General features: G+C 38.8%; 1 protein-coding gene across 3 annotated transcripts in view; it reads left to right on the top strand.

The window, feature by feature from the left end:
• The window catches only part of HIPK1 (homeodomain interacting protein kinase 1), a 50,713-nt gene extending 41,952 nt beyond the window's left edge, over window positions 1-8,761 (top strand). For 2 of the 3 annotated variants that reach the window (XM_063450080.1, XM_063450079.1), the window contains 6 exons: window positions 544-683; window positions 1,374-1,556; window positions 2,091-2,303; window positions 4,177-4,415; window positions 5,442-5,560; window positions 7,123-8,761. In XM_063450080.1, coding sequence (XP_063306150.1) covers window positions 544-683; window positions 1,374-1,556; window positions 2,091-2,303; window positions 4,177-4,415; window positions 5,442-5,560; window positions 7,123-7,611 — 1,383 coding nt within the window. In that variant the 3' untranslated portion in view covers window positions 7,612-8,761. Of the gene's footprint in view, window positions 1-540; window positions 684-1,373; window positions 1,557-2,090; window positions 2,304-4,176; window positions 4,416-5,441; window positions 5,561-7,122 lie in introns of all 3 variants that reach the window. The other variant, XM_063450078.1, reaches the window with a different exon arrangement.
• The last annotated feature ends 16,785 nt before the right edge of the window (window positions 8,762-25,546 follow it).

Below are 25,546 nucleotides of genomic sequence, written 5' to 3'. Positions count from 1 at the left end.
ATGTCACTTAATTGTACTTATTAAAATCCAAGTTTTTCTGGTCTTGGGAGGTATACCTTGATGACCTTGGTAGCTGTGCCTACTGGCAAGCCCTTTATAACAGACTGGATTGCATTTTTAACACCTCACTACTGTGACTATTTCCTATTGTGAAGACTTAACTGGATTGCACAATTTAGGCAATATTAGCCAAACTGGAAAAGTAGCATTGTAATAAGTGTGTGGGGCGGGATATCTTCTTTACAGTTCGATTTAAACTTATTTTTGAGATTCTCCCAGGGCTAATACGTAGCCTGTGGCTCATTACTCTTTTACCCGAGGTATTCTGGACGAGAACAACCAACAAGCCTGTTCTGCTGTACAGCACCTCCATGTCCTTTGATAAAAAGTATTTTAAATGCTGTGCTAAATACAACTTTAAATGTTTGCCAATGTATCTCTGCAAAATGATAGTTCACTGGTTGTGGGGACTTTAACAATTATGGTTTAACGAAGTTAAGAGGGTTGTTTTTCTCTCCCTCCCTTCTTTGTATCTTCCAGCAGGCATGGCCAGGTGGAACACAGCACGTTTTGCTACCATCAACTTGGCAGCAGCTTCCTGGGGTTGCCCTTCACAACTCTGTTCAGTCCACTGCTGTGATTCCGGAGACTATTGGAAGCAACCAGCAGCTTACGGATTGGAGGTAAATCCTATTGATTAAACACGACAAACTCTTAATCTGTAAACTGCTACTGGGCAAAGCATTGAGCTATAACCCTTAAAATCTTGATAGATATTTAAAAAAAAAAAAAATTTTTTATACCTATGGCCGTTGAGTTAAACTAGTTTACATGTACGATATATAACAATGTAAGGTCAAATTCTCTGTGGGAAGTAGAATACCTTAATTCAGACATTGTCATTACGTGGAATCATCTGGTTATTTTTCGATAGAAAACTGTACTTTTTTGAAAAACATTACTTTTTTTTACTTTCTTGCAATGTCTTGGAGGTAATATGGGCTGTTTGCTTCCTGTAGAATTATACAATACATTTCTAATGGACTACAATTTCTGACATTGTTGGTTAGTGACTACGTGAAGTGGTGTGCTCCAAGACTTGTCCAGGAATTTAGATCTGCTGAGTTTCTACGAATAGCACTATTTTGCATGGAAACGTTGAAATGGATTGATACAGGTTTTATTTCTGTGTTGAGGTCATCGGTGCCAAATGCAATTCTCTTCATATTTAAAAGACCTCCATTTTCATGCCAATGTTTGGGAACTGTTAATATCCTGTTAACAATGTGCTTTCACATTTTCCTAATACTAATAATTATGTCATAAAAGTATGATTGTTTATGATCGTATGCACTGAAATTTTCTCCCACTAGAAATCCACATTCCCATGGGAACCAGTATAGCACACTGATGCAGCAGCCATCGTTGCTTGCAAACCATGTGACTTTAGCTGCCGCTCAGCCTCTGAGTGTGGGGGTTGCTCACGTTGTTCGACAACAGCAGAATGTCAGCATGTTGACAAAGAAACACAAGCTGCAAACCCAGACAAATACAAAGTAAGGGCTGTAATAGAAATGTATTTTGTTTGTAAAGAATGTCATTTGTAAAACAAGATGGGGGTCAATCTTTCCTCAAATAGTTGTTACACTAAAAACTGGCCAAAACAGCCAATCTCCATGCAGTTAAACGTTTCTATAATTCATTAGCATGAACAGGAATTAATTTCAAGGGCAGCACTGTAAAATTATAACATTATCTGTAGTGAAAATGTCATCACAAGCTGAAGCAGACAGACTTTTTTTTTTTTTTTTGGTGTTTTGCAAGAATTTAAACCTTCACATAAAACACAAATTTCCAATTTTTAAACCGCCTTTATAAGACAGTTTACGTGTCTTAATATCCAAGGCAAAAACACCATAACATTCATATGAAGCTGTACATGTGCTCATTTTTAGTGTATACTTACTGTGACTACACTTTTTTATTTTTATTATTATATAGAATAGGAATGTCATTTACTCAGTTCATTTGGGTTTCCTTTAGAATTTAATGGAAATAATCTAATCAGCCCTGTGGTATTTTTTCTGTAGGACACTCTCTGCTTTGGATGTCCTCCCTTCACAAGTATACTCTTTGGTTGGAAGCAGCCCCCTTCATGCCACATCTTCATATAACCAGCTCCTTCAAGTGCAAGAGCAAAGGCAACCCATTGTAATCCCAGATACCCCCAGCCCTCCAGTGAGCGTTATTACAATTCGCAGTGATACGGATGAGGAAGAAGACAGTAAATATAAACCTGCAAGGTAAGGTGGCATTGTAACATGCAGTTTTTTGTTTTGTTTTTTTGAACTGTCCTTATTAATAATGTGTGCTCACGAAGAATGAGAGGAGGCGACTGACACATGCTCAAAAGTTCATGGAGATCATATGCAGGTTTGAGTCACAATAGCTCAAATCTGTAGATGAAAAAGTGAAGCTAGCTGTAGAAGGGTTAGACTCCTAAGGATGATCCTACATTCCAGAATCAGGAACAAAAACTTCAGGAGCTTTGTATCAAGCTGGGCGGCCACTATACATAATGAGGGCGTCACTGTGGGCTGTGCTTCTAGTGCACTGAAGATACACAAACAGTCTACGCCCCTGTAGGCACGGATTGGCCGTTGTAGTCACATGCCCGCTGTGTCTAGCTATATCAGACCACCACCGGGAGCGTTTTTCATTAATGCCCTGGTCGAAGGCGCTCTAGTAGCAACGAAACGCTTGTCGGTTTACTATTTTTCTCACTAGCACTTTATGGTAGCACTTAGTTCGGTTATGGTGTTTGTTTAGCTGGTTTAGTGGGGAAAGGAGATCGCTCTATTACAGACTTTTATATCTTGAAATGGACTGTATAGGAGAGAGAAGCTTAGCGGCAACCTTCTATTGGCACCATCAGAGAGCAGTTTTCAGGTGTATGTTATGAGGCTTTAGCATTTCGAGACAATTCAATTATCAAGTGACTATTAGGTGGTTCCAGCATATACTTAGCCCAGGTCTGACGAGTTGCTATAATCTCCACAACAGCTTAGGATATCTATACAATAATCTATTAGACAGGATCGCTTACAACCATTACTACCTCCTCAAACAAGTGATATATTAGAAGCTCTGTCTAATTTAGCACTGGTTATTACTTTCTATAATTGTGCAGGATACTTTGTAAAGTATACTTTATAATTAGCAGAGTTTGCAAACTGTAGCTTTTTGACTTTCTTTGCAACACTAACGGCATAACTACAGGCTCTGCTGAATCTATTCATAACAGAGGTTTGATAGGGTTTTTCTCTAGTATCGTTTTAGACTATGAAGGGATGATTTATTTAGGTGTCAACTCTCCTGCAATAATACCTTATCGTATACAGCAATTAGCCTCACATCCGTTACCCTTTGAGGCACGTGTATATATACAAGGTGTTCTGATTCCGGGTCATTGTTTTCAATCCAGTATCACCACTGTATAATAGGTTATCCCTGTGTGTATATATCTCATACCTCTTCATTTAGCTGGGATGTTGTAGTCTTAGGTATTTATACCTTTCAGGACATGATATCCTTTCCTACAGTGTACATTATCCCTGTACAACATTCCGTTGATCTTCATCTTTCCTCTTATTGATTTCTATTATAGATCTCACACCCACTTAGGGCTCTTGTTGGTGTCTGTTGGTTCCCCCTGTGTTTTGGTTTTTTTTTAGAGAGAATTGAACAAACTTATTTTTTCATTTTTATTCTCCACTCTATATTTCAGATCATAAGGGACCTTTCCTGTATCCACGTTACCCTGGACACTCCTATTTTTGTCTTTGTAATATATCTAAGGGTTACCCCCTATCTAGGTTCCCTTATACACACCACAGTCCCCTAGTGGGACATTATGTCCTTTCTAATCCAGGAAGCAGACAAGTGTTTTCTGCTTTATTCGAATTGGGTCCATTTCCTTATACTCTTATAATATTGAGAATTAGGGATAGACTGATTATTAGTGCTGCTGATTTATTATAGCTGATATACAGTACTTTACTGATGCCTGCTCTGGAAAAAGATCTGCATTGGAAATAAAGTGGTTGGGTTTTTGTTTTTTGTATTGATAACCATTTTATATAAAATGTGCTCATGGCCTCTTCAATTTCTTTATAGCTCCAGTGCTAAGTTAAGATCCAACGTAATCAGCTATGTGACTGTAAATGATTCTCCTGATTCTGACTGCTCTGTGAGTAGCCCTTACATGACTGACCAGCTTTCGACCCTTAATGGAGTGTCTGGAATATTTGATCTTCCCAGTAGCCGTGTAGTCCAGAGCTCCAGTTCCCGCACAATTATTGTGCCACCATTAAAGACCCAGATCAATGATTGTAGTGTGGACATCCAGCTGCCAGGTAAGTTTGCATTATTTGAAGTGTAATAGTTCATGAGACTAAATTATTAAACCTATTTTACAACTAGTGCAGCATGGGTGTGGGGTGCTCAGCTTTAAATGTGTTTTGGTTCATAAAAAAAAAAGCCACTTCAAGGTCAAAAAGGCCAAACTGTAAACTATTCTCTAGTCCAGGAAAAGGCAACCTTCGGCACTCCAGATAATTATCACACCGATAATGCTGGCAAAGAATCATGGGAGGTGTAGTCCAAAACATCTGGAGTGCCGAAGGTTGCCTATGCCAGCTCTTGTCTAACCTATGCTTTTCAGTTCATCTGCTGCGAAACTTACTTTCAATTTTCACTTTAGCTAATTAAAATGTTTAATCTATTACTTGGGCTTAGACATGTAGCACTGCATCCCTTCTGGTAAATACTCTAACTTGCCTTTCAAGATTGTAGCCAACAGCCAGATATATTCTGTTGAGGTTTTCCCTTTTTGCTTTTCTGAGCCGAGAGCAGGTTTTAACTTTAAGGGACACTAGGAGAACCAGTGCAGGCACAGGTTTGCAAGACATGCAACTTTTTTGTTGGTTTCACATTCCTACCAAGTCCACAACCATTTTGTTTTAAACATTCAGTAAATTGGTGACCAGGGCACCTATTTGAAAGCTTTTAAAGACACTGAAATTTCCAAATGAAAAAGTTAAGGCACATTTTTGAGAGACTCCAAATATCTTAAAAAAAATAAATTAAAAAAGTCTTTATACGAAAATGAGTATGTACAGTGCATTGAAATGCATGGACTGGTATTGGACAAATGCTACATCCTACAATAGTGTAATCAGATCAACACAAGTGAAAATAAAATGGCGAAAATAGATCTTGCAGAGTACTAATATAATAAAAAGAGGCTGAACTTGATGCACTCGTCTCTTTTCAGCCTGTGTGGATGAAATTGTAACAAACACAAGCAGCACCCTAACTGCACAATACTTGCCTGTTTGTATGCATGTGTGTAAAACTTATACCCCCCACCTCCACTGCAGGTATTGGCAAGTTAAAAGCATCCACTTCATCAAATGGACAATCAAGTAGCTGTATTTCCCAAACTGGCTACCATTCCCACCGTGGGGTAAACGGCGTGCAGCCTCTCAACCTCAGCCAGGTAAGTGTGTCCTGACTTACGTTGTTGCATGTGGTCAGTATAAATATTTAAAAAATATATTTTTTTGTTAGAACTATTTTTAGTAGGTGAAAAGGGTTTTTCACAGCTATGTCCCTTAGTACTGTGCCCTTGGACACTTCGCGTCCAAAAAAGTACATCGGTTTTTAATGATAAGTGTTTCATTTCTACCTAGCACTTATTTCCTCTTTGGTGCTAGGCTCTGTCTAATCAAATGCTTCTTATAGACAAGTGATGGCTAACCTTGACACGCAAATTGTTTCTGGACTACATTTCCCATGATGCTTGGCTAGCTTTTAGACTCTAAAAGCTAGCTGAGCATCATGGGATATGTAGTCCAGAAAAAAATTATGGTGGCAAGGTTAGCCATCACTGTTAGACAATTGTTTTTAAGGAGATTTAGTGATGTATGTTGCAATATTACTGTGCAAAAGTTTTTTGTTTTTTTTGTGTGGAGGGGAACTGTACTGTAAGATCACTCTCAAAACTGAACTTTTTATATTTTATTAAACTTTCCAAACTTTAAACCTTTAAATCCAATGACCATTTTGTATGACTACCCTTTGCCTTTAAAACAGCACAAATTCTTATATGGACACAAACCAAACACCACAACTGTGTGTTTTTGTTTAACTCTGCATGTAGTTTTTGTACACCGTAGTTACTGTTTTCATGCGTAGAGATGCTAGTCACTAGAACTAGCGCGTTTTTATGTAATGGTTTTTATGTAATGGCAGATGCATGGTTTCATAGAATCTATAAGGAGATGCTGACTGGCCAGCTGGTCACTGGTTTTCTGTATATTCTGAGCTGATGGTCCTGCTAGACATCTTCTTCTGGTTGTGAAGGAATGTTGGCCCAATGTGGTGGTCATCTGCTGCAAGCTTTCTTGGCCAACCACTGAGTTTAGTCCCCAACTCTGCCCATTTCTTAAAACTTCGGTCTGCCTTGACCTTTATAGCTGGGGGGAGAGACCTTGTGACAAAGTATAACTACCTTCTGTCTTGTGCACAGTCTTGTCATGGTGTATGACTTTTGACAAACAGTCTTAAGCAACCTTGTCTTAACAGTTTGACTATTCCTCACCCAGTTTTGTTTCCTAAACAGCTGTTTTTCACTTAAGTTTATGCACCAGTCTAGCTGAAACTAAATCCTTATCAGCTGCATTGAATGAATCAAATGCCTTCTGATCGATGGACAAACCTGTTCGTTCAGGATTTGCCTAAAATCGTTTTGTTCATCCATAGGTTAACAGGCATTTGGTTTGATAAATACCAGTGAAAGGTATTTGTGCGCTATTCAATTTTTCGACCTACCTATTAAATTGATTATTAGCACCTGTTTGGTATATATATTTTTTAATTGTGCATCTGCCTACACGCCAACAAAATTCATGTCTTTCGGCAAGTGTACGTAAAAACTTGTGCTGTTTGGAGGTAAGGGGTGGTCCTGCCAAATCTCTCATAGCTTTGTTCTTCCCCAAAACAAAATATCTCTATCACATTTGATCATTTTTTTTTTTCTACTTTCTTTACTACTTCCAGAACCAGCAGTCAGCCATAATGGCATCCCAGGAGAGAAGCATGAACCCGGCTCCTCGCAGGCAACAGGCTTATGTTGCTCCACTACCATCAATCTCTCAGGCACCCTTTACGTTCCAGCACAGCAGCCCCCTACATTCCACTGTGCACCCCCACCTTGCCGCGACTGCCACTAGTCACCTAACAAGCCAGCCTCACATGTACACGTATGCCCCAACAACTGCCACGACCCTGGGATCTACTGCATCCATTGCTCATCTGTTCTCACCTCAGGGCTCAAGACACACAGCATATGCTACCCATCCCAGTACTCTGGTGCACCAGGTCCCTGTCAGCGTTGGACCCAGCCTGCTTACCTCAGCTAATGTTGCTCCAGCTCAATACCCACACCAGTTTGCAGGCCAGTCATACATTGGTGCCTCCAGGGGCTCTGCAATCTACACTGGATACCCCTTAAGTCCAACCAACATTAACCAGTACTCCTACTTGTAATGTATGATGTACAAGCGTTTTTAGAAGATGACTGTTATGTAAGATTCTCAAGAAGGAAAAGGGGCTTGCTTCTTTATTGACTGCATTGTTGTAGTCACGTAAGCTTGTTCAGTGTTAACATTGTAATTTTTGTGTATTGCATATTTGTAGCATCCCTTTACATTACTAGAGTTGGGGGTTCTCTTTTGAAATGAGTATATGTGGACTACCATAATCGTGTCCATTGTCTTTGCTGCAATTTTTATTTTGTGTGTTGTGCAAAGTTTGATTTTTAATATTTTTCTTTATCAGTTGCATAGTAGTATTCTAGATTTGTGTGGCAAACTGATTAGCTTATGATTTTAAATTGTTTTTAACCTTTTTATTTTAAAAATCTTAGTGTGGTTTTTAGAAAAGTGTTTTGTTTTTTGTTTTTCTACATATTCTCCCCTTCCCCTATCACTTGCCTGTGTGCATCCATGAGATATTCATTATTACTTGTGCTAGATGGATGAGAGACTCTGGTGTTTTATGCACTAAAATTGGTAAACCATGTGCATTAAATCTACAGCTGAGAATTTGAGGGCAGAGTATTAGACTGATTTTTAGGAATACTAGAAAGCTATGCGAAGGGAAGACGTTCTCACCTGATCCATAGAAGTCCATTTGCTAGCTATGGATCAGGTGAAAACGTCTTCCTTTGAGAATTGAGGAGAGATTTATGAAAGTAGCAATCCTCCTGGAAACCAGACTGTTCTGCAGGTTCTTTACATTGGTGATTACACTATTTTGCAAAACATGGCATATTGGTAAACCATCCCCTATGACTTCCTGACTTCTGTAAATAGAGATGTTTGACTAACTTAACAAGACATTTAGTGAACAGACTCCATAGTTCCTCAGCCGTCTAGCATCCCAGGTTAAAATGTAAGAGCTGCTTAATCAAATTGGATAGACTCAAAGTGACTGCACCATGCAGTGCTATTACTAGCTGTGGAAGGACTTCTTTAATTAGATAGTGTTACAAAAGAAGTCCTCCTTTTTAAGATTGAGGGATTCTGATATTTTAAATCAACTTGTGTGGGACAAACGTTCACCAAAAATAGCCATTTTTCTGATATGGGAATCATGGGATATACAAATTCTCCAAACTAGTTCCTAGAAGACTCTTCACCCCTTTTTTTTTTTTTTTTTTTTTTTTTTTTCGCTCTCCTCTTCCTTTTGGCAGAGGTCAGTTGATTAGAATGGTTTTCAGTTTGATAGGCATACTAAAAACATGAGACCGTTCCTCCTAAAGCAAGACTGACTTTTTACTGATCAATAAAAGCTTGTACTTGGTGCTGCTCCTCACCGATCTCATTGGAAGCACAATTAGAAATGTGACCATAATTTAGACTGGCATGGCATATACCAGCAAGGCAGGCAAATCTCAGTTGCTTGATTTTTTTTATTTATGTTTTTATTTTTTATTAAATTTTATCAGATACTTTTAAAAACTAAAGGGAAAATTTGAAATTCCAGGTCAGTGAAAAGAAAGTAGACCCAATTTAAATCCTTGGCTTGGTTAATGAGAGCAGTTTGAATGGGAATAATCCTTTTCTAATACTCTAGAAAAAGTAAATAGAAGTAAAGACTAGAAATATTTCCTTCTCGGATCAATTTAATTTACACAACCCAATATCTTTCAGAAAGCCCATGCTAGTGATTATATGAAGTTGTGTGTTTTTTTTTTTTTTTTTTTACAAGCTGAACTTAGTGCTTCCAAACTGTTCCTTTCTTTTGAGGTACCTAAAAAGTGAAATATTAAAAATAATAATCTGTAAGTGGAGCTATTGTAGACAAGAACGCATTAGAAAATACAGATCTAATCAGAGATCAATATCATTGCAAATCATAGCCCACACCATTTAATTGGAAGACCTATAAATATCCCATTAAACACTACCTTTATAAAAATGTATGTGGCATATTGCTTTAGAATCATGAATACAGTAAAATACAAAAATAAAAATCTACTGTTTAGTAGATATACCGCCAATGGGGGGAGATATGTATAATTAAATGCATGCAGGTTTTCATTGAGGTTATATCTAAACACAGCTTGCAAAAACTGTAGATCTTGTGCGAACATTTTGCAAACCCTCCTAAACCAACAATCGATTTTATTTTTATTTTTTTGTGTCCCGGCTAAAAATTCTCAGTTATAGCTACACAACATCTGATATTGTGTTCTAAACCTTCTGACCTTCTTTGGCTGTGTAGTGTGTACCACTATTTGATTATGATTTATATTTAAAGAGCTAAAATAGATTTCCCTTAATTAGAAGCCAAGATGATGGGTTTCGTCCTACTTGCCACCATATTTGTGAATACCTTCTTGTTACGGTAGAAAACAAGTAACTACACCAATAAGCATAGCACAAATGTACTGCTAAAGAGCATATTTGATTATGCTATGGCTAATGATGGCCCCCAGATCAGAGCATTTGTGATGGGTTCATGGTCAATATGAATTTTTTTTTTTTATATACTTTAAATTTGCACCCCAATACACAAGCTGTATTCTTGAGACATACATGAAATAAACTTAGGTCTGTTAAAAAGCATGCCTCTAGTGTGTACAACCATAACCGCTACTTTAATTTAAGTATGTGTAAAAGTTCCTTGAGGTCTCCAGTATTGTTGTAAGGGTGTCCTTTATTCTTTTCCTGCATCATCCCTGCTGAAATTCAAACTGATTTGTAAAAACTTCCAGATTTTAATTGAAGGTTATTGATGGATAATATAGGTCATCATATATGGTCTTATGCAAGGAGTGTTTTTGATTTAAAAAAATCTAACTGTGGATTGGCAAAAATAACTTTCTAAAGCAACATGATTGGGGTCATCCAAAATTCCATTAAAGTAGTTAATTTGCAATGTGCATTTTTAATCTAGCGTTGGTGAGAATACTTGAACATCTCAATACTTTTATTATACTCTCGTTCCTCCTTGTTTAGGTGTGTAATGGGTTTAGCAGTTAGTGTATTCCCTCTTTATTTTTTATTTTTTTAGGGGAGGGGGAGAAGGCAGTTGGGTCTCTTTATGTATATATATTTTTTTTCATCTATTTGTAAACCAAAATATGTGGGCATGTATGTCAAGTCTTTAGAAGTTATCACTGTAGCACTGAACTATATATAAAAGTCTGAAATATACTCGCATGTAAATGGGAGTAAATGGAAATTTGTTTTGCACAGGTATGTATGGTGGTTGTTTCATATGTCCTCTTTAATGTAGTGCCTTAAATGCCAACGTAGTGATTATAGTTTACAGTATGCTTGCCTTGTAATGGGGTAGGCAAGCGCCTTTAAATAGAAGCAATTCTCTAAACCTAGGAGCAAGAGGAAAATAAGGCTAAAAATAACCATACTTTTGGGTTTAATGATATCGAGTTGCCATTTTTTCTAAATAGAAGTCTTGATGGATTTGTTAAATAAAAAGTGAAAAAAAAAAAAAAAGCAATCTCTATCTTATCCAGACACGTGAGATGTAAGTGTTTGTACAAATACATTTCAAATATGGTTCTAGCTTTTTGGTGTTTTATTTTGTAGTGATAAGTTTTATTTGTATGTGCAATCCCCTTTATAATTTTAACATTTTTCTTTTTGTCTTGGCTTGTTGGAACTTTGACATTCCTTGTGAGAATTAGTTATAGAATGTTTATACCAAAGAAAGCTTTAGCATAGTAATTGTGTTGTGCTTGGCTGCACAATGGATCCATGTCAGGATACCAATCATTGCTGTTCATTATGATGCATGTAATCTCATTTCTGAGCTAGTTATGGTATTATAAAAAAAATTTCCATGCGTATATTGTAAATTAGAAAGGTGTAGTGAGGTGTTTTTTGTTTTTGTTACCCCTCCCTCTTCCTTTTTTCCATAGAGCGGCTTTTTATATTGCTGTCCACCACTGCAAAGTATGTACTGGATAGTCACCAAGCTAAAATATGTTGTAAGTCTCCCACCCCTTGCTCCCTCCCCCTCCTTATTTTCACTAACCACCCGTGGGACTGTCAAAGCCAATATCTTACTCTATTGGTCTCTTGTTTAAAGGCAACCAAAAAAATGTGTAAAGCATCAACATTTTCATTTGTATTCCATTGTGAAGCACTTAAATTACTAAGATACTGAAGGTATTTTGTATACGTTCATATCTTTAAAGTTATGTCGTTCGTATTACCTTTGTCATTTTTAATCTCCTGTCTGTTTAAGCCTGTAATTTATAATATGTTGCATTATTTTTGTAGAAAGTTAAAACTGAAAAAGTGATGGCAAAATGATTGAATGTAATGTGGGCTGTTCCACTGCTGTACTACGCTCGGTTAGGTCCCAAGTCTTTTTTTTTTTTTTTTTCTTTTTTTTTTTTTTGAGTTATTACTCAATTATGGCCTAGGAAACGCTGTGTACATGGGGCTCAAACTTCTTTTTGGTGGGCTAAATCTCCCATCTACCTAAAACTCTTTAGTTGTTTTTATCAGAGAAGATCTTATTGAAATGATTTCAGAGTAGTTTGTATGCGTAATTGGGATTTTGGATACAGGAGCTCTAATATTGTAAATTTAATTGACTAACGAGCTCTATGTAGCTTGAGATTGGAGAGCGAGATAGCAATAAACTTGTATGAAAAAGTGATAGAACAGTGGGGTTTATGATTTAGTTTTTTCATTTTGTGGTGGTATTTATGGAACATGTGTATTCTCTCATATTCACTGTATTTTCCTTTAAGGTTTATTATGGAATATAATTCTAACAAACATTGCTAATGGTAAGGCACTGTGGAATTTTATATAGTAGTATCATTGTATTTGTTAAAATGTATGCTGTTCTAGACTTCTCTTCAATTTCTGTTAATCTATATTAAATCAGTGTTCTAAGCAATACTTCTCAGTGGTTATACTCCTATATTAAACATTTGTTTATGCTGTTAATGTCAATAGACAGGATAAGTAACAATCATTTAATCAGATTTGTGACTTTTGTAGTAGTCCTTCACTTGGTCCTTAAAGAATCCTGCATCTTTTATGTAGTTGTGTGTCATTTGAGACTGGGGCACCTTGCATGGATTTTGGGAATTATAGCCCTTATGACTAATTTCTTGTAGGACCAAGCTTTTTCAAGAGTTAGACTTCTGGTGGTGGTATTTAACACCAAACTGGCTAGATTCCCATAATTCTGCTGCAAAAAATGCTCCAATATATTGCATGTATACATTGTTCCTTATACAACTTCATTCCCAATTTTTATTTGCTTTATGTCTATATCACTACATGTAACAATGCATTTTATATGTAATCTTTAGTCTTTCTTGTTTTTAACTTTGGATCATTGATATTGCTATGATTTTATTTTTTATTAAAAATGTATTTGATCTGCTAGTTGCTGTGTGAAACTTAACGATTCCCATTTTTATCTTGTTGTGCTTCCCCTCCCTAACCCCCTTCTACTTGCTTTTAGTTTCCAAGCTGCTATAAGCAAGTAGTACCTGGGAATTGATCTGTTTGTATTGCTGGTGTTTTTCGGGGGGGGGGTGGGGATTATGTAAAATCTGTTTTAAGAAAACAAAAAATATTTAAATTTTATTACTAACTATACGGGGAAATGGGTCCATTGTGAAAACATAGTTTATCTTTGGATTCAATGTTTGTCTTTGGTTTTACAAAGTAGCTTGTATTTTATGTATTTTCTACATCATATTGCAAAATGTAGAGCAATTGAAATGCACCAATAAAAAAAAAGTAATTTTTCTTTACTGCTTTTAATTGTCCCGTGTCTTATTCAATATACTCTACTTTATATCGAACCGATCATAAAAACTGTTTATTCATTGCCAGCACACAATTTATGCAAGAAACTCCAAATGGAAAAGTTTTTGTATCCCACATGAGCTATATTACATTGTACTCCATCCAGGTTAAAGGTGGATAAAGTTTATTTTTTCATAAAATAGAATCCAGTTTGCTGACGCACATGGTTTCACTTCTGCGCTGTATGCTGCCTCCTGAAACCGGTTTCTATTTCACCTCTTCATTGGCATCTTTGCCTTGTTTTAAAGTTGAATGAATTCTTTTGCATTAAAAAAAGTAGTTGGTTCACAGATCATCGGCTGCCAAACTCAAAGAATTCTACTTGGCACCTGCCTTTGGCCCAAGGTCATACTTAAAGGATCACTTGATCTCAATGAAGTGGTCTTGCTGCAGTGGTCCTTTTCGTTTTAACCCTACATTCTAAAACATTACTGTTCAGTAGATTCAGGTTATGAATAGGGGTTAAAAACACCCCTAGTGGCTGTCCTGGCAGCAGTTTACTGTTCTCATAGCCGAAGCACTTCTATCACAGCTTGCCTAAATTTCATATGGACGACACTTGTGCTTTTCATACCCAATGCTTTGCTTAAGAGAAGGGTGACGTAACAGAGGTGGTTTGAGTGGCTGTTTAGGCTGGATCTTGCCGCTGAGGGAAAAGGTTAATGCCCTTTATTCCAGCTGAGATTTTGTGGGCTTAATCTAAATTAAGAGAACACTATAGCATTAAATACAAATGTATTTTTTTTTATTTTAATCGCTAGTGTTCCTTTAAATCCTATATACTACAGGAATGCACTGGGTAAATTATCTATACATGGTCTCCACTGCGCCCCCCTCTCCTCCCCCCCCCCCCCCAAAACTAGTAGACATAACCCAATAAAATCAAACATATATTATAAATTTTTCACTAGGATTATAGCTAAAAGCTGTTTACAAAAGCAGTGAATCTCTTGTCTGAAGCATTTGCAAGCCCCATTCTAATCTAGTTCAGACTGTCTGCCCGATAAGACTTCCAAATGCAGCCCACTGAACTCTTTGCAAAGCATGTGCTCGAAGCAATTTTTGCCTCTTGAATTTAGCTGTGAGCTAATCAAACCATGAAACTAACAGAACATGTGGTCTGGTTGACAAATTTGCACTTTTATAAATTAAACTAGTTGCATTCCCTATTAAAATCTCCAACTTAGAGCAGTTAAAATGATTCTACAAAATGTGGACTGCCAAAAAAACCACCACGCACCAGCTTCAAAGTGAAAATGGCTGACTACTGTCAAAGACTAAAACCAGTTTCCTGGAGCATCTCAATAATGGAAAGGGGATTCAGAATCATTCCATTCCCGTACATTGCAATGACTGTCCCTTTAAGTGGAGAACTTTTCCTGGATGATTGAACAGGTCACTTTGGATGTGAGAGGTGGGAGCATCATGTTGAAATTAAGACTGTGAGATGGAATTTGGATATACAGAGTTGGAACACTTCAGCCATTTATTTTTAATTGTTTGGGGATTCCTAGTAGTTAATCTTATTTTTTATATTTTTTTAAATATATATATTTTATTTTCAATTAGGTCAGTGTCTCCAGATTCCCTCTCCAGTGTCTTATCCATTATATGTATATTTTGAGTACACTTGTTATATTTTGTCCTATAGAGTACATATTTGGGTAAATGGTTTTTCTTTTTTTTTTTATATTTCACTTTCATTTATACATTAGGTGTCTTTGGATTCCCCTTTTTGGGTCTGATCCACTTGCAGTGTATTATAAATTAACTTTTTCTATCTTGGCAAATAAATACTCTGACATTTTATATATTGGCAAATAAATACTGACATTTTATATATGGTCTTTAAAGTTCCCTGCTTAGTCACTAGTTTGTAAAAAATTTTTGGCTTTAATTCTTTCGCCTTTTATGCGATATAGAATATGTGGCTGAGGACTCTCCGTGCTAACACACCAATACGTGGAGATTGACTGATTTCAACACATTTGTGTTCCAGGCGCACCCATCTAGTCATCCATGGCAGAAAGACATCTGCATTCCGGTGTTTTATCAAAAAAAGCATACCCCAGGGGGCGGAGCCAGCTACCGCACTGTTCGGACGCACATCTAAAAACCCTAAAAATCATCCCTTCCAATACGGCACATCACCACCAGACGAGTGATATCAAACACACTCGAGATGGGGCGGAAAACGAAAAAATATAAAGCGGATAAGATCCCGACAACCGCCGATATCGGGGATCTCCTGAGGAGGCCGCAAGGAGCGGTGAAGCCTGTCATGGCGCCTCTCTGACGGACTTTCCTATTCCTCCAGCGAAACATCCCTCCCGGACATGGAGGAGCTGGACACCAACACTAACAAACCGAGAGCCTACCTACTGCGCGGTCGGAGAGCTCTCCAGTGACTGAGGGAACCTTGAAGGCCCTCTTGGACGACCTCCGCCGCAATCTAGCTGCCGACATCAACTCCTTCAAGGAGGAGATCAGCGGGGTGTCGCGACGCCTCCAAGACACGGAACTTGCCACAGCTGCTCATGAAACTCGCATAACAACCTTAGAACAAGAACTACGGGAGCTGCGGCGAGAACAGACCCAGACCAAGAGCCGCATGGCGGCAATGGAGGACCGCAGGAGGTGGAAGAACGTCAAGATAAGGGGCATATCAGACCAGATCGGCACAGCCGAAATTCCCCACCTGCTCCGTAGACTATTTACACAGCTTTTCTCAGCCAAGCAGGCCAAACTAATGGCCCTGGACGGATGCTATAGACTCCCTGTGCCCACAACACACTCAGCCGAGGCAAACAGGGATGTCATCGTCCGCTTTCAATATGGTCCAGACAGGCAAATGCTCCTGACAGCGGTGCGAAACAAGTCGCCGTATCCCTTCGAAGGTCACAAGCTAGCATTCTTTCCAGACCTATCCAGAGCAACAATGGAGTGGCGAAGGTCCCTGAAACCGCTGACAGTGGTATTGATCCACCACAAAATATCCTATAAATGGGGCTCCCCAAAATGTCTGGTGATACCCCGGGACACTGGCAACCTGAAAGTCCAAGACGCCTCGCACATCACTGAGACCCTCCGGCAACTGGGACTACACGCGAACCCGGAAGGCGCCTTACCGACAACAGAGGCCACATCTACACACTTGGGACCTAGACGCGGTTCGCCCATTTGTTCCGGCCGCCAGACGAGGCAACGCCGACTCAGCTGCTATCCCCTGAAAACCACAACATTATTATTTTATTTAAGTAACTGTTTGTTTTCATGTTTAATTCACTGTTGAAATGCCGTTCTATCATTATTATCAGCTTAGAAGACTCCTGTCACTAAGCGCAATACCAGATGATGCCTAATTACACATACCTGCTAAACGGAGGAAAAACCTCTAACCACCCCTCCCCCCCCATCCCACCCTTTGATCTTGCATCAAGGCCATCAAGACACCCAGCGGGTGGCAGCCTCTTGTATAGAAAGACACACACTGCTCCCCTATCCACTAAATCAGGAGGCAAAAGGCCTATACCGCCCCGAAAAGTCCATACCAGCACCCATCCACTAGCACATACGAGGCGTTAGGCCTAACAAATACAACACCAGGCTGTATGATCCAGCTTTCATTGCTCCCACAACTATGTAAAACACCGGCCTGGATTGCCCTGCTTACTATACTTATAAAATGTGCCGTTTTCACACATGCCATACCTTGTATTTACTATGTTTGCCGTTATTCCACTTGCACCTGCTGTCGTGGCAGACCAAGTGTTGTTATATCTTGCACAACAAAAATAAAGAATTCAAAAAAAAAAAAAGCATACCCTGTGAAAAAACACCCTGGTTAACTACCGGAACTCCATATAGAGATTGCGGCCATTTGGGAGTTCAAATACATTAAGATTGGTAGAAAATAAGCTGCCGGCTGAAAGGGACATTTAAAAGGAAGTTCCAGTTTCCACACCACCATTTATGCACTACGTCAGCACTTTTCAAAATACTCCTGATGAAGTCTAAAGCAATTAGATGAAACGCATAGTGAGCTTTTTAAAAATAAAAAAATTACACTTTTTTTAAATATACTGCTGTTTTGTTTGCCTACGGTACCTGTGAAGACTCCTGTTACCTATATCATGAAGACCAGGACTCTGGGGACCATGGGATTATACTGATGGGCTTTTAACCTACGTATACTTTGTAAGTGTAACCATTAAAATATATATATTTTTTTTTTTACTTGATATCAGTGTTGCACGATGTTCCTTTCAATTCTTTTTAACATGAACCTTTTGGATAACGGAATAATACTGAATCTGGTGGAACCTGCATTCTATTGATGAGCCTGAATTTTTCTGTTACTCGGAGTGCAACCTTTAATTCTTGTTTTTATCTAAACTAAATTATCCTATGAGGTTGTTTTTTTTTCTCCATTTTGTTTTTAGTTATTTCCTGTTCTATGACTACGGTCAATGTAGTCAAGAGGCACTTTTCTATGAAGTTAAACATTCCTTAAACTCTTTAAAATAGTTTTTTATTTAAACCTCAAACAATGTATAAAAGTTAAGACATCAAAACATGTATAGGGTACTATTGATGTCTAATTGCCTTCTAGATGCATGTGGATCTTCTAGACAAAGTAATAAAACACAGCATGCATACAATTCAGATTAACCAAGAATTATCCCTTGCTAATGTATAAGGAAATGTCTGCACAATCAACAAATTCTGATGACCACTTTTTCTGCAAAAGGACATTGATCTATCTTGGCAATATATCCCTATCTGGCTCAAAATCTAAACTTGTAATAATCCCTGCCAAATATGCTTCGGTTTTCTTTTTACATTTTGTCTTCAACACATCTGGTGGCAGCAGAAGTTAAACAATTCTCTTCCAGAATGTTATGCAAGTGCAAATATCAACACTCAATGCTTCAGAAGTGTTAGTTCGTTATAATGTTCCTAATTTCTATGTATAGAACATACTGCCCAACATGTTGACATGACCACAGCAATGAAAAACTGTCATTTCTCACTACCCAGTTCATAAAGCAAGTACGAATGTCATCTGTTAGCGTACATATCAAATGGCTGGTGAATAGTCAGCTAGAATTTTTAACTCTTATCATAGTGCTGGGTAATGATATTGAAAAACAAAAAAAGGTAGCATTAAGTGGTTTTGCTGTAATTTCAAATGTTAGCGTTTCTCACTTTGCTGTTTATGCAAAAATACAAAAAAAAGTGTTTGAAGAACTTTCCAAATTTGCAACCATCTAGCAAAAAATACTTAACACAAGATCTCCAGAAGTTGCCACAGTCTCTAATATATTTTTTGCAAGAATTCATCCTACTTATGCTTCAAAATCTGCACAGACTCTGATACCATCTAAAGTAGATAATCCCACACTTTTCTTACTGCAAAGAACCAATTATTTTACCTTGTATTAAATCTCCTTTCTTCTAATCGAAATGACCTTGTGTTCATTGTATAGTCCTATTTATGAATACATTATTGTAGCGGAGCTCCCTGTCTGTCAGCTAGGTACATCTGCCAAGGATCACTTCCTAGCTGGAACCAGGGAAAAGTCAACGCTTCTGCACTAATCACCGTGGCTTGACTGGGGTCCTCCTCGACCTGCTTCTTCCTGGAACAGGGTAGTGAATATGAATATAGCTCTATTCTCCCAGTAACTAGACAACACACAGTTCTGGGAGTACAACTGACTTTATTGAACCGAACTCTGCCTTTTATGCACAGACCCCAGAATGGGGTAGCCATACAATGCAAGCAGTGCCCAGGTGTCTGTGTCTGGGAGATGATGGAGTCAAGGATCAGTAAGTTAAATATCTCCCAGATACAGAGAACAAAACATAGTTATTTTAATTATATAGCGCCAGCAACTTCCGTAACACTGTACAATGGCTAAAACATACAGTTGTCCAAATAGCGCTCAGATCCATGCAGTGTAGGGAAATCTCCACCGAGGTAAAGTTCTGACTGGCCGCACACGTGGTCCTATGCCCAAAAATATTGGAGAGATTAGTGCTTTGGCTGGTCAAACCGGCTCCTGCGGACGTAATACAGGGTGCTTCTCAGGGAGCAATTGTTCCTCACGGTCTCTGGCACCTTCCCTTCAATAAGTGCTCTCCTAGCAGGTCTGCACGAACACGAACAACCGCCAGGGAGCAAGCGTTCAGGTGACTTTGGGAGAGGGAAGGTACCAAACCAGGGGCACTAAGTTTAAGCCTCTTAGTGAGGCCTGGCAGGCTAACTCCCAAACAGGGTCTCTGGACCATAGTTGGTGGGCAGGAGGCCAACTTCCACACTCTTCCAGGAGTTGTAACTGCTGCTGGAGTCTTGCGTCAATGGTACACGCCTTCCACATACCTACTTCCAGAAGATGCGCTGGTTTTCCCACTGACTAGAAAGCCATCCCACCGCTGCCACCAGTTGTAGTAGAGCTCTCTGTATGCAGCGCTATTGCAACAGTCGCCATGGCTTGACTGGGATCCTCCTTGAAATTCTCCTTCCTGAAACAGGGTAGTACAAATAGCTTTATTCATCCAGTAACTGGATGACACACAGTTCTGGGAGTACAACTGACTTTATTGAGCCAAACTCTGCATTTTATGCACTGCATACAATACAATGCAAGCCCCACCCAGGTGTCTCTGTGTCTGGGAGATAATTGAGTCAAGGACTGGTAAGTTAATTATCTCCCAGATACAGAGAGCAAAACATAAAAATACACAAAAACGTAGTTAAAACATACAGGAGCCGCACATGTCCTATATCCCAAAATAGCTCTCATCTGAGTGCCCAAATTGTCCAAATAGAGCTCAGATCCATGCCGTGTAGGGGGATCTCCACCGGTATAAAGTTCTGACTGGCCGCACATGATCCTATGCCCAAAATAGTTCCAGAGCAATCCGTGCTTTGGCCAGTCAAATTTTGAGGCTCCTGCGGATTAAATACGGGGTGCTCCTCCTGGCTTTCAGGGAGCAATTGTTCCTCACAGTCTCAGACATTTTCCCTCCAAAAATAGCTCTCCTGGCAGGTTGGCAAGGGGATCAAAACACCGGAACAAAATAACCAGGAACCGCAAAGTCCTATAGCCGAAAAGGGTTCCATAGCGGTCGCGGCTAAGTACCGCTGAGGACTGTTTGCAGGTTAGTTCGTACAAACGACTGTCAGGGAGCGAGCGTTCAGGTGAATTCAGGAGAGGGAAGGTACCAAACCAGGGGCACCGAGGATAAGCAAGCATCTCTGTGAGGGCAGGGCAGGCTAACTCCAGAACGGGTCTCCGGTCCATAGTCGGTGGCCAGGAGGCCAGCTTCCACACTTCTCCAGGAGTTCGTGGCAAAGGAGTGTTTGCCACAATTACCAAACAATGGCTTGTATTGGCCTCAAATATATTTGTATACCTCTGAGGTGCCATTTTTTCTAAAGTAAACAGATTTAAATATGTTAACCTTTCTTCATAGTGTGGGGATATTTATGGGATAATAATAGTAAACAGTTGAGAATTGCCCACTATTTCAATTCTCAGATCCCAAAGATCGTTATCATGTAAGTGAAATGTATTCCATATAAATAAAATCACAATTTGTTATAAAAATAGATGCAATTTATTGTGACAATTTAAATAATAATAATATGTAACATGCGTGATAATAATCAATGAATATTTAGTATAACATGGGATGCAATACAATGGCAATACACATTCCAATGGTTAACACAGCCAATTGTCAAGACGATGATTTATGATGGGCTTCACAGAGACACTTTCTTTCACACAGCTTGCAGCATAAGGCCATAAAACTTAGCTAACAGTTAGAATAACCCTTTCAATGCTGGCTAGACCTCCTAGGTAATTAAGATCTATTCTCGTGTAATTTTAATAAAATAACATCTAAACCAGCTCATTAGTCATTTCCTGGAACCATCCAATAAGAGTAATCTACCATGTTCTGTAAGCAGAATTTTAACTTGCCTAAACAGATATTTTATCTTATTTTAGAGCAAATCAATACACCTGGATAAATATCACAATATGCTAACATGTGATAAATCACATAAATACCTAGTTATTCTAATTCCATCTGCAGAATGGAATGGTTATAATTATATACTTCTTAGTTAACTAAGATTTCTAAATATCGAAATCTGATCGTGATTTATCCAGTCATATATCATGCTATTAGAAAAATTTAAATTAATTTAGATTAATTAAATGAAACCAGTATAATTACCAGTTGAGTAGACATTCTCATCAGATGTTCTCAGGTAGCTAAGTGTCAAGGAATGTTTGTCATGGGTCTCTTTCTCGCCCTGACTCACTTGCTTCTTTCTGACTCCTTGTCTTTCTTCTCCCCTTGCTTACTCCTTTGCTTCCTCTTCTTCTCCCCTTTGTCTTAACTTTTAAAGGGAAAAATTCTCTGTTCGTCACTAGGTGATAGACCAATAGAAAACTAAAGGTGTGGTTACCTTTAGTCTCGTCCCACTAAACATTCCTATCCAGGAAAGAGTTAACTTTTCCTGGTGGCTATTTTGACTTCATTTAACTTATCTTTATGGTTATCTATAACTTAAGTTTTCTGTCAGTTCAAAGTGTTTCTTTGAGTTTTGTCCAGACTATGTGTCTGGCAAATTCTGCTATAATTTCTAATATGACAGTTATAACTAAATATGACCCCTAAATTACAATGGGACCTTATACAATATCGAAAGTAAAATTAAATTATTTAATCTTCTCTGTCACAAATGTCTGGGTTTAGAATTTATTCTATTCCATTAGCATTTAGACAGTCTGTCCATCCCCCGTTCTCATTTCTTATCACTTGGTTTGTATATACTATGCATTCCTTTAGCTCTGGCAAAGTGGTTAGTTTTACAGAAGGGATAGAAATCTTGTGTCTTTTGTTAGCTTGAAAATAACAAAATGGAGTCTACTCTGTTCAGAGTGACTCTGACAATATACATTTTAATTTCTATCATAGCACAAAATGTCTGCCGATATAAATATCCTGACAATAGCTAAAATCTTCCACTCGTCTTATTAATTTTGTAGACCGCTTCTGTATTTTTCTAATGCCAGAATATCTTTCATTAGAACAAGTGCCCAAAATGGCACGGCATATTCAATGTGCAGACTTACAATTGAGTTGCAAAGAGGTAAAATTATATTTATGTCCCAAGAATAATTGCCCCTTTTTATACTTAAAGGACCACTATAGGCACCCAGACCACTTCAGCTCATTGAAGTGGTCTGGGTGCCACGTCCCTCTAGTGTTAACCCTGCAGCTGAAAACATAGCAGTTTCAGAGAAACTGCTATGAGTACACTGAGGGTTAATACAGTGCGAAAATCACAGTGAGAAGACACTGGACTACCATAGGAAAGCATTGAGAAATGCTTTACTATGGGCGGTTTAAATGCGCACGCTGACATCGGCAGAGGGAGGAGAGTTCCCCAGTGCCGAGGGAGCCCGGTGCTGGAGAAAGGTAAGTGGCTGAAGGGGTTTTAACCCCTTCAGCCCAGCGGGAGTGGAACCCTGAGTTTGTTTTCCTGGCACTATAGTGCTCCTTTAATACCTTACAGACCATGTCAAATGCTGAATGACATTGTTACCAAGTTTGTTGTCTATACAGATTCGCAAATCCTTATGTGTTGTTTTCTTCAATTCACTATCATTTGCATGTGTATTCGACGTTGCATGTGTATTCTTCACCCTGAAAGTGCATAACTGTAGTGGAGCTGCTACGTGAGAGAGTTCATGTGATGCTGTCGGTTGTGCTTGTGTGTGAGTGGCATGATGTAACAAAAACAGTCATGAAACTGTAAACACAGACACTCTAAGTGACAAATATCTCATCCTAGCTAATTGAACAAGATGCTGTGTTACAGAGTGTTCTAGTTGTGAAGATCATAACTTATTTTTATATGAACATTCTTCCTGGTACAATAAATATTAATATTCTGCAACAATTGGCCAGATTGAAGTTAGTTTTGCTAGCAAATAAATCCTGTCAGAAACAGATATTTTTTTTTATTAATAAAAGAAATATATACAACCTTTGTCAAAACACAACATTAACTTTGCATTTATCTGCATTGTATTTTCTTAACTAGTTTTGTGTCAATGCCTATTTCAAGATCATTTATACTAGGCTGAATAAAACTGGTCCTTGAACAGAACCCTGAGGGACACCATTTACCACTTTTGTCCAGCCTAAAAGTGTACAATTAATGACAACTCTCTGTACTCTAAGCCAATGTTCTATCCAAGAATTGTTCAATACAAAGGAAAAGCAGTCCATGAAAGTCCAGCAAGAATGTTTGATTGGTATCGATGTTTCCCTCGATGGTCCGTCCATCTGCAAGGATCATCACTCCATCCAGGAAGAAGTGAATGGCAATACTGGGTGTGCTCTCGGATTCTTCAGATAGGGTTCAGCATGGTCTGTGTTTCACCCCATACTGTCCAATCTCTGGATAGATGCTGCAGACTGGGGACAGCCTGAAAAGGTGGGGGGAATTGGACTGGAATATATTCAAGATAGTTTGTGTGACCGATTCGGGTAGACCCCGCAGCCTCAATTTATTGCACCAAGAGTAATTACAGAGATCCTTCCATCGTTGATTCCAGTGTGAACAGTCTGTCATTCATGTTAGATGCATCTACAAAATCATTATGGGCCGTCATCATTCCCTCCACCCTCCTTTCCAGGTCCACGATGCTAGCCCCCAAGGCTTGAATTTCAGCTTTTTTTTTTTTTTTTTTTATAGCGTTTTTATTAGCGCCTTTATGCAGTTTTACAAATTTTCACATATTGACTGACAGCGCAACTGATGTATTATATAACATAGTAAATCACATTTCTTGTCTAAATAACTGTCCTTACATAGCTGATCCCGTGCCGCCTTGAGTCTTATTCTAGCGTATGTTCACTGCGGCCTCAACAATGCATCTTAGCTTGAAAATATGATCCGTAACCTTATTTAACTGATTTAACTGTTTACACCGTTTCTTTCTCAGGCCCAGTGTGTGTCCCTGCTCCCCTTCTACCTTCCCTAATATCTTATTGGTTCCCTTCAGGCCTCCCTCCATGGAATTTCAGCTTTTATGTTAACAGCACTTCTCCTTGGCCAAGTATGATTTGTCAACCTTCACTTGAGAGAGGATCCTTGTGGTGTCATCTGAGTATGATGCAATGCAGAGAGTAGAAAACCATTGAGGTTCATATTTTCTGATGGAGCTTCCTTTGTGAAGCCTTCATGGAGTGAAACCTCCTTTTATTTTTTATTTTTTAATTCTTTATTTTATTTGTGCATAGGTTTTACAGACAGGATGGCAATGCCACAACAGCTTTTGCTTGCCTCATAAACATCAAAAAAACTGGCATTTAAGGTCATAGCACATTTTTAGAAAAGAGAAGTGTCTTAAATCTTAGAAACTGCACACAGTATGGTTTGAAGTATAAACAGAAATACTTAAGGCAGTGTGGCATGTGAAATATCAAACAAAACGCTAGTGCAGATCAAAAGAACATATGCCATTGTTGCTAAAGATCCCTGAGCCCAACCAGATTTTTTGCTAGCCAGATGAGTATTGTAAAAATAAAGCAAAGCAAAATAAGCAGAGTTACAGTGAGTTAGGCATGAAGAGGCACTCTCAATCCCCACATAGAGACCACTTAGTCCCCTCCACCAGCAAGATTCTGTCCACTCCACTCACCACCCGGGTAGATCATAGATGCTGGAAGTTGTGCTACGGGGGAGCAATATACTGATTTCGGGTTTCGAGGTTGTGGAAGCACCCCTGGATGGGCTCTGTAGCTCCGGATGCCTGGTTGAACCCACTAAATGGGTCAAAAAACTGGGCCATAGCAGGAGCTGGTCTTACATGCGTCCAGATGACATGGCGGCCCGGCACAGCCCCCCCTTCCTTCCCCCTTGATTTGCTGGTCTGATGATGATTGTGGGATCATCCATCAGTACAATATGGGTATGTCATACTGGATTAGTTATCTCTCTGCTTGGTCTTCATTTCAAGGGACTTTTCTATCAATCTCTCCGGTACCCTAATGCAATCACTCTTTACGGCCTT

The sequence above is a fragment of the Pelobates fuscus genome, chromosome 1 (genome assembly GCF_036172605.1).
Source record: "Pelobates fuscus isolate aPelFus1 chromosome 1, aPelFus1.pri, whole genome shotgun sequence".
NCBI classification, from domain to species: Eukaryota; Metazoa; Chordata; class Amphibia; order Anura; family Pelobatidae; genus Pelobates; species Pelobates fuscus.
The sequence above is the reverse complement of the archived record's forward strand: the minus strand, read 5'-3'. Positions and strand labels throughout refer to the sequence as shown.